Below are 14,008 nucleotides of genomic sequence, written 5' to 3'. Positions count from 1 at the left end.
AGGCTGGAATGCAGTGACGGGATCTCAGTTCACGGCAACCTCCACCTCCCAGGTTCAAGCAATTCTTGTGCCTCAGACTCTCAAGTACTGGGATCACAGGCGTGAGCTATCATGCCCAGGTAATTTTTATATTTTTTGTAGAGACGGGGGTTTCATCATGTTGGCCAGGCTGGTCTCGAACTCCTGGCCTCAAGTTATCCGCCCGCCTTGGCCTCCCAAAGTGCTGGGATTACAGGCGTGAGCCACCATGCCTGGCTAGGATCAGTAATCTGAATGACTTCAGATACTTCATCAGCAGTGTTGGAATCAAGCAGGCAATGAAACGATGCCTTCACAATCCTGAAGGAGAAGTATTTCCAATCTAGAACTCTATACCCAGTCTAAGTAGCAAGCCAGTATGACAGAAAAATGAAGGCATTTTAAGCATACAAACTTAAAACTTTACCGATGTAATCTTTCTCAGGAAGGTACTAGAGGATGTTTTCTACCAAAATAAAGGAATAAATTAAGAAACAAAAAGTCATGGACCAGCCTGGGCAACATAATGAGACCCCGTTTCTACAAAAAAATTTTTTAAAAATTAGCCAGGCATAGTGGTGTGCGCCTATAGTCCCAGCTACTTGAGAGGCTGAGATGGGAGGATGGCTTGAACCCAGGAGTTCAAGGCTACAGTGATCTATGATTGTGCCATTGCACTCCAGCCTGGTAACAAGAGCAAGACTGTCTCACAAAAAAAGGGAAAAAAAATGCATCCTAATTTGTAAATGTAAAAAAATAATAATAATAAAAAAAGAAGACAATAAGCTCAGAGCCAGATGTTTTCAACAGGAACAACAAAGAAATCCAGAACATGGGCCGGGCCCGGTGGCTCACACCTGTAATCCCAGCACTTTGGGAGGCCAAGGCAGGTGGATCACCTGAGGTCACGAGTTCAAGACCAGCCTGGCCAACATGGTGAAACCCCATCCCTACTAAAAATACAAAAATTAGCTGGGCGTGGTGGCAGGCGCCTGTAATCACAGCTACTCAGGAGGCTGAGGCAGGAGAATCCCTTGAACCTGGGAGGCGAAGGTTGCAGTGAGCCGAGATAGCGCCATTGCACTCCAGCCTGGGGGACAAGAGTGAAACTCCGTATAAAAAAAAAAAAAAAAAAATCCAGAACACAATAGAACACTATCTTTATCTTATTTATTTATTTATTTATTTTTGAGGCAGGGTCTCGTTCTGTTGTCCAAGCTGGAGTGCAGTGGTACGATCATAGCTCACTGCAGCCTTGATCTCCTGGGCTCAAAAGATCCTCCCACCTCAGCCTCCTGAATAACTGGGACTATAGGCACACACCACTACACCTAGCTAATTTGCTAATTTTTATTTTTAGTAGAGACAAGTTCTCGCTATGTTGCCCAGGCTAGTCTTGAACTCCTGAGCTCAAGTGACCCTCCAGCCTTGGCCTCCCAAAGTACTGAGATTACAGGTGTAAGCACCTGGCAGAATGATTATCTTTAAATATAAAAGAGCTGTCATTTCTGCATTGATATCCAAGAATAAGAGCAAAATAAAAACAAAACCAGAATTTTCCAAAGAAATTCCTAAAGCACGGCAGGGCGCAGTGGCTCACACCTGTAATGCCAGCAATTTGGGAGGCCAAGGCAGGTGGATCATAAGGTCAAGAGATCGAGACCATCTTGGCCAACATGATGAAACCCCGTTTCTACTAAGTACAAAAATTAGCTGGGCATGGTGGCGTGCGCCTGTAGTTGTGCCTGTAGTCCCAGCTACTTGGGAGGCTGAGGCAGGAGAATCGCTTGAACCCGGGAGGCAGAGGTTGCAGTGAGTTGAGATCACGCCACTGCACTCCAGCCTGGTGACAGAGTGAGATTCCATCTCATAGAAAAAAAGAAAAAGACAATCCTAAAGTATATACTTCTGAAAGAAGGAAAATGATTTCTAAAAGATGTGAGGTGAATAAGGAATGTTAAGCAGAAAAACAGATAAGCATATAGACGAATCTAAATGATAACTGTATAAGACCAAAAAAAAAAAAAAATGACAATTTGGGGGATAAACAATGAACAGGATAAAACTAAAATAAAAGATGAAAGGCATAATGGTTTCAAAGTATTTAAGGACCCTGGATTGTTCCGGAAATAGTGAAGATATCATGTATTTTAAGATCTTCAGATATGTGGGCATGCTTAAGTTTTAGCGGCAATCATTAAAAGAATAGTAATACTAGAACATCCAAAGATGAATAATGACCTAAGCAGAATTTTTTAAAAACCTTCAATCAGTTCTTAGAAAAAAGTGGGAGGGTGTATATGTTGTGTTGAGGTGAGGAGAAGATAAGGGTGGAGAACAGAAAGGACAGAAAAGAGACACAAAGGGCATAAAATAATATGGCAGAAATAATTCCAAATATGTCACTAATCACAACATACATAAACTAAACCTGTCAATAAAAAGATAGTAACCGTCAGTATAGCTTTAAAAACAACCATAATAAAATCTATTAACATGCTATATACAAGAGACATTGAAAATAAAAGGCCAAGGTTAAAAGTAAAAGGATGAATTAGATAGTGGTTTAGTGATGGTTATACAACTTTTTGAATATACTATAAGCCACTGAATTACACGCTTTAAAATGGTTAAGATGGTGAATCTTATGTGAATTTTATCTAAATTTTTTTTTTGAGACGGAGTCTCACTCTGTCGCCCAGGCTGGAGTGCAGTGGCGCGGTCTCGGCTCACTGCAAGCTCCGCCTCCCAGGTTCATGCCATTCTCCTGCCTCAGCCTCCTGAGTAGCTGGGACTACAGGTGCCTGCCACAATGCCTGACTAATTTGTTGTATTTTTAGTACAGATGGAGTTTCACCGTGTTAGCCAGGATGGTCTTGATCTCCTGATCTCGTGATCCACCCGCCTCAGCCTCCCAAAGTGCTGGGATTACAGGCATAAGTCACTGTGCCCGGCCATCACTAAATGTTTTTTTTTTAAGTAAAAAGATGACCTCTGAGGCCGGGTGCAGTGGCTCATGCCTGTAATCCCAGCACTTTGGGAGGCTGAGGTGGGCGGATCACAAGGGCAGGAGTTCGAGACCAGCCTGGCCAACATAGTGAAACTCCATCTCTACCAAAAATAGAAAAAATTAGCCAGGCTTAGTGGTGGGCACCTGTAATCCCAGCTACTCGGGAGGCCGAGGCAGGAGAATCACTTGAACCCGGGAGGCGGAGGTTGCAGTGAGTCAAGGTCACGCCATTGCATTCCAGCCCGGGCGACAGTGTGACTCCGTTTCAAAAATAATAATAATAAAATAAAAAATAAAAAAGATAACCTCTAACAAACACTAACCGAAGGAAAGCTGGGACATCTGTATTAATATCAGACAAAATCAACTTTTTTTTTTTTTGAGACAGAATTTAGCTCTTGTTGCCTAGACTGGAGTGCAATTGCACAATCTCAGCTCACTGCAACCTCTGCCTCCTGGGTTCAAGCGATTCTCCTACCTCAGCCTCCTGAGTAGCTAGGATTACAGGAATGCGCTACCACTCCCAGCTAATTTTGTATTTTTAGTAGAGATGGGATTTCTCCATATTGGTCAGGTGGGTCTCGAACTCCCGACCTCAGGTGATCCACCCGCCTCCTCCTCCCAAAGTGCTGGGATTACAGGCGTGAGCCACTGTGCCCAGCCAACTTAAAGGCAACGTAAAGGCAAAAAGGATTATTTAGGAAGGCCACAACACAATCATAAAAATTTCACTTTACCAGAAGGATACATTAATTTTTAATTTGCATGTAACTATACACTGGCCTCAGAATATATTATTTCAAAACTGTAATATTTGCAAAGAAGGCCAGGCGCAGTGGCTCACGCCTGTAATCCCAGCACTTTGGGAGGCCAAGACGGGCAGATCACGAGGTCAGGAGATCGAGACCACCCTGGCTAACATGGTGAAACCCCGTCTCTACTAAAAATACAAAAAAACTAGCCGGGCGTAGTGGCGGGCGCCTGTAGTCCCAGCTACTCGGGAGGCTGAGGCAGCAGAATGGTGTAAACCCGGGAGGCGGAGCTTGCAGCGAGCCAAGATCGCGCCACCGCACTCCAGCCTGGGTGACTGAGCAAGACTCCGTCTCAAAAAAAAAAAAAAAAAAAAAAAAGATTGCAAAGAAAACTTGACAAATCTACTATAATAAAGGATAGTAACAGACCCCTATCAATAATGGAAACACCAAACAAATAAAATATTAATAAAGATATAAATATTTGAATAAAATAATAAACAAGTTTGATCCATTGGACACATACAGTACCCTGCAACAGTTAGAGAACATATATCCCAGAAAGTTCAGGCTAAAGATTTTGAAATACGCTTCAGCTACTGAAAAGAGCAAATTACGTAAAAAAAAAAAAAAAGGCCGGGCGCGGTGGCTCAAGCTTGTAATCCCAGCACTTTGGGAGGCCGAGACGGGCGGATCACGAGGTCGGGAGATCGAGACCATCCTGGCTAACACGGTGAAACCCCGTCTCTACTAAAAAATACAAAAAACTAGCCGGGCGAGGTGGCGGGCTCCTGTAGTCCCAGCTACTCCGGAGGCTGAGGCAGGAGAATGGCGTAAACCCGGGAGGCGGAGCTTGCAGTGAGCTGAGATCCGGCCACAGCACTCCAGCCTGGGCGACAGAGCCAGACTCCGTCTCAAAAAAAAAAAAAAAAAAAAAGGATGAACTTGGAATAGATTTTGTTTCACACAGCTGAGAAAATGCAGCCTCATGAGAACACAGACAAGATTTATTGGAATCTAGATATTCTACCACTTTCCCCCTCTTTCACCAGTTCCTCATTTTTTAAAGGAAAATGACCACATATAGAGAAGCTAGGTCCCTTGTATGAGAAAGAGGGATAAATTATAATGATTTGCAATACATGATTAACATTTATTACCTCTTTCCTATTTAAATTTTAGAGTTTGGGTCACAGTACATTTAGTAGAGAAACGCATCACATAACTAACCTCGTTCCTTAAAGAGCTAAGAGACACACACTTACCTGTACCTTCAGGGAATGGTCATGAAGGAGTAACAAACTAAAGCACCAATTTATAGACTACTCTAAAGGGAAAATTAAGAGTTACAACTGAAGGATTACATCCAAAAACCTGCAGAAACATTTTTAACAGCAAAAAATTGGAAACAATCCATATATTCAATAAAAGGAAAACAGTTAAAAAAAATTATACTTTAGAAGACTAGAAATATATCTAGTAAGATGTTTATGGTTTGTTGGATCATTATTTTTGTTATTGATGTTTTCTAACTTTTTTATTTTTACTTTTATTATTTATTTATTTTTTGAGACAGACTTTTACTTTTGTTGCCCAGACTGGAGTGGAATGGCACAATCCTGGCTCACTGCAACCTCTGCCTCCCGGGTTCAAGAGATTCTCCTGCCTCAGCCTCCCAAGTAGCTAGGACTACAGAAATGTGTTACCACACCCAGCTAATTTTGTAATTTTAGTAGAGATGGGGTTTCACCATGTTGGTCAGGCTGGTCTCAAACTCCTGACCTAAGGTGATCCACCAGCCTCAGCCTCCCAAAGTGCTGGGATTACAGGGGTAAGCCACTGTGCCAGGCCGACTTTTCTACTTTAGTAATAAGCAAAAATATAGCTAATGTTTTTGTTTAATAATAACAGTGATAACAGCTTCCATTTATTAACTGCCTATGTACAGATACTGTAGGTATCAGATATTTTACAAACAATTCATTAATCTTCACTACTATAAGGCAGGTATTAATAGCCTTATTTTACACAAAGTAACATGGTCCTTAGGCTTCTGTTTTCACCAGTCACCTGCTTTCCAATATGAATTATGCTTTATTTTATAAAACAACCAATTCTCTATTGTTCAGGATATGCTCTCGTCTCTTGGTTTGATGTCTGGATTTAGGAAGCTGTTTAGAACAGCATCAGGGTCACACTCAAAGATATGCTGACGTGGAATGGTTACAGCTTAAACAGTGTGGATCACTTTCCACAGAAAGGAGACTTTCTTATTCATGAGAGACTCTTAGCCCTCGATTTTCTTTTCTTCCCACTCTAATTTCACATAAGAGAACAAAAATAGGTACTGCCCATCTATTAGTTTTCTTAGCATTTTCCTTTTTACAAAATTCATACACTACCTCATTTGATCCTCACAACACCAAGTTGGGCAGATGGGAAGAAAGGTCTTCATTTTAGAGATGAAGAAAAGGAGGTAAGAAATTAAAATGTCTTGCTACTAAATAGTGGGTAAAATCCACCTCTCCAGAGCCTGCATCCTTTCCATCATATTTATCAACTGGGAAGACTTTCATATAACCCTAGTACTTACTGGGGAAATACTTGCTGTCTTCTACAAAAGGGCAGCTTATATATATTTAAAATTATTTTCTTAAATTGCTTTTGAACATTTTGCATTTTTAAATTTTCTGTACAGATAGGGGTCTTGCTATGTTGCCCAAACTCCTGGCCTCAAGCAATCCTCTCACACTGGCCTCCCAAAATGCTGGGATTACAGGCGTGAGGCACTGTGCCTGGCCTTAAATTGCTTTTGAGACAGGTTGTTTCAATTCTTCTATTTGTCTTCTGAAGGGTAAAATTCCAGCCAGGTTTCCCAGTTATCTTTTAAAATGTAATAGCCATTATGGACACACTCATCAAAATGTTAGTTATCTCTAAGGGGTGGGATTTCAGGTACCTTTAGTTTTTTTCTTTAAATTTCTGTTAAAAATGAAAAGCTTCATGTTCTCTGTACCATCCGGGCTAACACCATCTTTGCATCCCTTACTGCATTGTACATAGTAGGCATTCAGTAGCAAGTGCTGAATAAATCTGCTTCCTAAACTTCCACCACATCTGTGTACCCTCCATGTAATTATTTACTTATTTCTTTAAACCAATCCACTTTTTAAAACTAGCCTTATCCTAAGTGACAATACATTTGTATGAAATCATGAGTTTGATACACTAGTTTCATTTTTCCCCCTAATATACATTAATAGATATAAAACTAATCAAATTTAAAATGTTGATATACCTAACATGATCTCACCAGTGGTACATGTGCCAAAAAGCAATAAAGTAATAACTGTTGAGTCTTTTTTTTGAGACGAAGTTTCACTCTTGTTGCCTAGGCTGGAGTGCAATGGCACAATCTCAGCTCACTGCAACCTCTGCCTCCCAGGTTCAAGTGATTCTCCTGCCTCAGCTTCCCAAGTAGCTGGGATTACAGGTGCCCACCACCATGCCTGGCTAATTTTTGTATTTTTAGTAGAGATGGGGTTTCACCATGTTGGCCAGGCTGGTCTCAAACTCCTGACCTCAGGTGATCCACCTGCCTCAGCCTCTCAAAGTGCTGGGATTACAGGCGTGAGCCACCGCACCCGGCTTGTTGAGTCAATCTTTGACCTTCTCCTTCACTTCCCATAATATCAATCTCTAAGTACAGTCATGCATCATTTGATGATGGGGATATGTTTTGGTAAGTGTGTTGTTAGGTGATTTTGTTGTGCAAACATCATAGTGTACACTTACACAAACACCTATCATGTTACCACACTGAATACTGTAGGCAACTGTAACACAATAGTGAGTAAGTGTGTATCTAAGCATATGTAACCTTAGGACAAGTATGGTTACAAACATGGTATTATAATATTATGGTAGCATATTCGGTCCATTATTGACTGAAATGTCATTATGTGGAGCATGACTGTACTTTCAATCCATCCTTTATTATGACTCTTGCACTTACTTGGACCTCTCATTCTGGCGCAGGCCCTCATTATCTCACGCTTATCTTGGTCATCTTAATGCAGTAGACTCCTAGAAGTCTCCTTGCCTCCAATCTTTGCTCTATTCTATATTCTGTCATCAGATTTGAATCTTCCTAAAATAAGCTTTGGCCTCTACCCAAATTAAACTTTCCAGGCCACTGGAAACAATCACTTGATGGCTTCAGGAAAAAGTATTCAAAAAACTGGTCCTGGCCTACCTTCCTATCCCCATCTACAAGAATCCATTTAATCATTAGTTTCAGAACAGGCATTGTGAACTTTATCTCTATTTATTCCTAGCCTTCAACCTGAAAAACCCCAGCCCCAAGTCAAACTTCTACCTACTTCAAATAGCCTCACTTCTAAGAAACTTGCTGACCATTAGAATCTGCATCAATATCTCCATTTCTGAAAGCCACACTGTATCAGCTGCTACTCATGACATTTACCATGCCCTGCCTTAAACTCTAGGCTATTTGTCTCCTCTACTGTAGGTTCTTTAGGGTAAAACTATGTCTGTTGTATCTTGTCATGTAATATGTATTTAGACAGTAAAATATTTGTAGTTAACCAATGAAGCAAAGCAGGCTCTTTTTGTTTGTTTTGAAGACATGGTCTCGCTCTGTTGCCCAGATTGAAGTGCAGTGGAGCAAACACAGCTCACCGCAGCCTTAACCTCCTGAACTCCAGTGATTCTCCCATCTCAGCCTCCCGAGTGGCTGGAACTACAGGTGGGCATCACCACGCCCAGCTATTTTTTTATTTTTTGAGAAGATGAAGTCTCACCATGTTGCTCAGGATGGTCTCAAACTCCTGGGCTCCAGCAATCCTCTAACCCCAGCCTCCCAAAGTGCTGGGATTACAGGTGTGAGCCACCACACCCAGCTGCGGGCCTCTAAAGCAGCCAGCAAAATAAGTCAAATCCCATTCAACATACTTCAAAGGACCACTCAATTGTTTTTGTAGCCAAAGAAAACTATTCTCATAGACATTAAACGTCTGTTATCTCTGTACTTTGCTTGTAATCAGTGCACCATTAGCTAATGTCTAGGTTTAGACATTACTTAACATTACCAGGTTTAGACAATGCTTAAGATGCCTCTTAAGCAGGTTAACTTTCTTTTTTTTGAGACAGGGTCTCACTCTGTCACCCAGGCTGGAGTGCAGTGGCACAATCTCAGCTCACTGCAGCCTCTGCCTCCTGGGTTCAAGCGATTCTCCCACCTCAGCCTCTGGAGTAGCTGGGACTACAGGCACGCGATGCCCGGCTAATTTTTGTATTTTTAGTGGAGATGGGGTTTCACCATGTGGGCTAGGCTGGTCTCTAACTCCTGACATCAAGTGGTCCACCTGTTTTGGCCTTCCAAAGTGCTGGGATTACAGGTATGAGCCACAGCGCCCGACCATAAGCAGATTAACTTTCTAAACTTGCATGATTCTCTAGTGCTATCACTGGGTTATTCTTTCTGGACTTCAGTTTTCCTATCTATAAGATGACCTTAAGATGTCTTCTAATCCCTTCACAGAATTTTATTTCCTCTACATATTTATAATAGGCTAGGTACTTTACTAGAACCTGTTTTTAGGGTCAAAACAGATGCTCAGATGCTAATCATTTTCTGGTACTCTCTACATTTTGATAGACAGTACAAGGTATTTCACACATATTATTTCATTTAATCTTCAAAATCCTAAAATGTAGGCATCTTTAGCCGTGTATTTCTCAACCAGGGGAGACCTGACCCCACCCGAACCTTTAGGGGACATCTGGCAATATTCTGAGACATTGTCACAATTTTTGGAGGTTGTAGGGGGGAAATGGCCCCTAGGCGAGAGACCGGGGATGCTGCTAAACATCCTATGATGCGCAAGATGCCTCCCACAACAAAAACATTATCTGTCCCCAAAAAATAGTGTGGAGCTTGAGAAACCCTATTGGCCTCATCTTTCAGTTAAGAAATCAAATATTTAGAAAGCTTGGCCGGGTGCAGTGGCACACGCCTATAATCCCAGCACTTTGGGAGGCCGAGGCAGGCGGGTAACTTGAGGCCAGGAGTTCGACAAGCCTGGGAAACATAATGAGACCTCATCTCAGAATAAATAAATACATAGATAAATGAAAGCTTAACTTACTTGCACAGAGTTACACAGATGGTGAGTGAACAGGGATCTAAAATCATCTCTGTATGACACCAAAGGCAATGGCACATTCCATCACACATACAAATACTGATGACCGTTTCTGACAGTTTGTATTGTTTCTTATCATTGTCCCCTCTCCCCCATTTAGTCTTGATATTTTAAATTCTGCTAATCAATATCAGTCAGTCTTATCCAGGAAAAGGATTCAGAAGCAGCTTTCTCAGACTCTCAGGTCAGATTTGAGAAACATCTTTTCTTGTGCTCCCACTATATCTAGGGTCTAAAGCTTGACAGTAGCAATTAACGTATTGTACTGTGATTGCATGACTAGCTCCCCTTTGGACTGTAAGCTTAAGAAGAAGGTATTCCTTTTGATTTTTGTGTACCTAGTGCCAAGCAAAGTATCTCAGCACAGAGTATACATTTCATAAATGTGTGTTAAACAAATAAAACAGACTAAATTACATAATGTATCCAAGGATACAAAGCTACTAAATGACAGAACCAGGATTCAAATCCAAGTCTCTCCATTGCCAAAGCCTATAATTACTGTCTTAATAAAGCTAAAAATTAGATGTTTATCTTCTCTTTATCTTGCTTTTGGGAATTCTTTGATCATAAACACATCAGAAATTTTATACACACACACACCGCCCCCCCCAAGTTACTGTTTTAAAGACAGCTTATAATCATATGAATTTTCTTACAAGAGCTTCCAATTGGCCGGGCGCGGTGGCTCAAGCCTGTAATCTCAGCACTTTGGGAGGCCGAGACGGGTGGATCACGAGGTCAGGAGATCGAGACCATCCTGGCTAACACGGTGAAACCCCGCCTCTACTAAAAAATACAAAAAACTAGCCGGGCGAAGTGGCGGGCGCCTGTGGTCCCAGCTACTTGGGAGGCTGAGGCAGGAGAATGGCGTAAACCCGGGAGGCGGAGCTTGCAGTGAGCTGAGATCCGGCCACTGCACTCCAGCCTGGGCGACAGAGCCAGACTCAGTCTCAAAAAAAAAAAAAAAAAAAAAAAAAAAAAGAGCTTCCAATTTTAATCTCTACATTCTTTAAAAGCTTGCAAGGTAGTTAGCATGTAATAATAGTGGTAAACTCTCCTAAATACCAGAACTATAAAGGAGCCATGGTTTTTTATTTGATAGTCTCCCTGAATTCAACACTCACTGCATAGAAACTGATGTTATTTTGAGTTGTCACAGGAACTGTGTATAAAAACTAAGGTAGAGTGTCTTAGGAAAAAAGAACTCACTTTAACTTTAGCTTTTATTTCTTCACTGTTCCCTTCTTCCTCATTGCGGGGTTCCATGCCAGAATCCTCCTGGATGTCTTTGTTTAGTACAGAGTACTCTTCTAGTAGAGTGTCAAACAAAACTATTCGCTTGTTCTTGAAGAAGCCATAAAAATAAGCATTGCTGTGGGAAGAGCGTTTAGATCCTAAGGAAAAGACAGTTCAAAGCATGGAATATAATTAAAAAGTTTGGGGTCCTTTGGAGAGACTCCTAGAAATTGAATTACTGGAAAGGACATTAACATTTTTAAATCGTTTAATAGAAGAAAAACCATATCAATATAATTCACCACCAGAAGTGGAGAGTGTCTGTTTTTTTGCCAATAAATGTGCTCATCACAGCTTTATAGCAATAAGTAAATAAGTAAAGCCTAAACATCCAACAGTTATGGAATGATTCAATTATAGTAAAACTATGAAATAGAATTTTAAGCAGCCAGAAAAAAAATTATACTTCCAAAGAATTTTAACAAGAAAAAGCTCACCAATATATTATGAAGCATACAAAACTTCATATATATAAGGTTCCATTATTGTCAAGAAAAAGTGTACATGTATTAGATGGGTGCAAACGTAATTGCGATTTTTGCATTGTTGAAATTTGCTGTTTGATATTGGAATACATTCTTAAATATGGTTATGTTATATGTCATTTTAATGCACATTTCTCGTTTTGTTTTTTGCTAATGATTTATTACTTGCTGTTTATTTTATATTTATTTTAGATAAGGGAAATGATATTAGACAAAAAGCAAATTCAGCCGGATACTGTGGCTCATACCTGTAATCCCAGCACTTTGGGAGGCTGAGGCAGGCGGATCACTTATAGTCAGGAGTTCGTGACCAGCCTGGCCAACATGGTGAAACCCTGTCTCTACCAAAAATACAAAAAGGTGGCGCATGCCAGTAATCCCAGCTACACGTGGGGCTGAGGTATGAAAATTGCTTGAACCCAGGAGACAGAGATTGCAGTGAGCAGAGATGTCGCCGCTGCACGCCAGCCTGGGCAGCAGAAGGAGACTCTCTCACAAAAAAAAAAAAAAAAAAAAAAAGCAAGGCCGGGCGCGGTGGCTCAAGCCTGTAATCCCAGCACTTTGGGAGGCCGAGACGGGCGGATCACGAGGTCAGGAGATCGAGACCATCCTGGCTAACACGGTGAAACCCCGTCTCTATTAAGAAATACAAAAAACTAGCCGGGTGAGGTGGCGGGCGCCTGTAGTCCCAGCTACCCGGGAGGCTGAGGCCGGAGAATGGCGTGAACCCGGGAGGCGGAGCTTGCAGTGAGCTGAGATCCGGCCACTGCACTCCAGCCTGGGCGACAGAGCGAGACTCCGTCTCAAAAAAAAAAAAAAAAAAAAAAAAAAAAAAAAAAAAAAAAGCAAATTCAAGCAATTTTCTTATTTGAGTTCAAAATGGGTCATAAAGCAGTAGAGACAACTCGCAACATCAACAACGCATTTGGCCCAGGAACTGCTAACGAACGTACAGCACGGTGGTGGTTCAAGAAGTTTGCAAAGGAGACGAGAGCCTTGAAGATGAGGAGCGTAGTGGTAGGCCATCAGAAGATGACAACGACCAATGGAGAGCAATCATCGAAGCTGATCCCCTTACAACTACACAAGAAGTTGCCGAAGAACTCAATGTCGACCATTCTACGGTCGTTTGGCATTTGAAGCAAACTGGAAAGGTGAAAAAGCCTGATAAGTGGGTGCCTCATCAGCTGAGCAAAAATAAAAATAAAAATAAATCATTGTTTTGAAGTGTCATCTTCTCTTACTTTATACAACAAACCATTTCTCTATCAGACTGTGATGTGAGACGAAACACGGATTTTATACAACAACGGGCGATGACCAGCTCAGTGGGTGGACCCAGAAGAAGCTCCAAAGCACTTCCCAAATCCAAACTTGCACCAAAAAACGGTCATGGTCACTGTTTGGTGGTCTGCTGCCAGTCTGATCCACTATAGCTTTCTGAATCCTGGCAAAACCATTACATTTGAGAAGTACGCACAGCAAATCGATGAGATGCACAGAAAACTGCAATGCCTGCAACCAGCATTGGTCAACAGAAAGGGCCCAATTCTTCTCCAAGACAACACCCAACTGCACATCGCAAAACCAATGCTTCAAAAGTTGAACAAATTGGGCTATGAAGTTTTGCCTGATCTGCCATATTCATCTGACCTCTTGCCAACTGACTACCACTTCTTCAAGCATCTCGACAACTTTTTAAAGAGAAAACGTTTCCACAACTAGCTGGATGCAGAAAATGCTTTCCAAAAGTTTGCCAAATCCCGAAGCACAGAGTTTTACCCTACAGGAATAAACAAACTTATTTCTTGTTGGCACAAATGCGTTGATTGTAATGGTTCCTCTTTTGATTAATAAAGATGTGTTTAAGCCTAGTTATAAAATTCATGGTCTAAAACCGCAATTACTTTTGCACCGATCTAATAAATATTAATAGAAAAGCATAAGCCCATGCCTATTAGGAAACATACCAAAATACTGAAATGTTTATCACTAAATTCTAGAATTATGGATTTTTGTTTCCTTTTTTTCCCCAAGACTTTTAAAATAAGCATACCTACTTCTATAATTAAAGCAATTTTTATAAAGACTGGAAGAAGACATACCTTTTTTGCTTTTGAGACAGGGTCTCTCTCTGTCGCCCAGACTATAATACAATGGCATAATCATGGCTCACTGCAGCCTTGACCTCCTGAGCTCAATCAATCCTCCTGCCTC

General features: G+C 41.3%; 1 protein-coding gene across 1 annotated transcript in view; it reads right to left on the bottom strand.

Annotated features, from left to right (window-relative positions):
• The window catches only part of ZMPSTE24 (zinc metallopeptidase STE24), a 47,460-nt gene that overhangs the window by 11,842 nt on the left and 21,610 nt on the right, over window positions 1–14,008 (bottom strand). Inside the window, exon 7 of the mRNA XM_025402499.1 lies at window positions 11,220–11,404. Within this exon, the coding sequence (XP_025258284.1) occupies window positions 11,220–11,404 (185 nt within the window). The remainder of the gene's footprint in view (window positions 1–11,219; window positions 11,405–14,008) is intronic.

Source organism: Theropithecus gelada, chromosome 1 (assembly GCF_003255815.1).
Source record: "Theropithecus gelada isolate Dixy chromosome 1, Tgel_1.0, whole genome shotgun sequence".
NCBI classification, from domain to species: Eukaryota; Metazoa; Chordata; class Mammalia; order Primates; family Cercopithecidae; genus Theropithecus; species Theropithecus gelada.
Note: the sequence above shows the minus strand (reverse complement) of the source record. Positions and strands in the feature narration are given on the sequence as shown.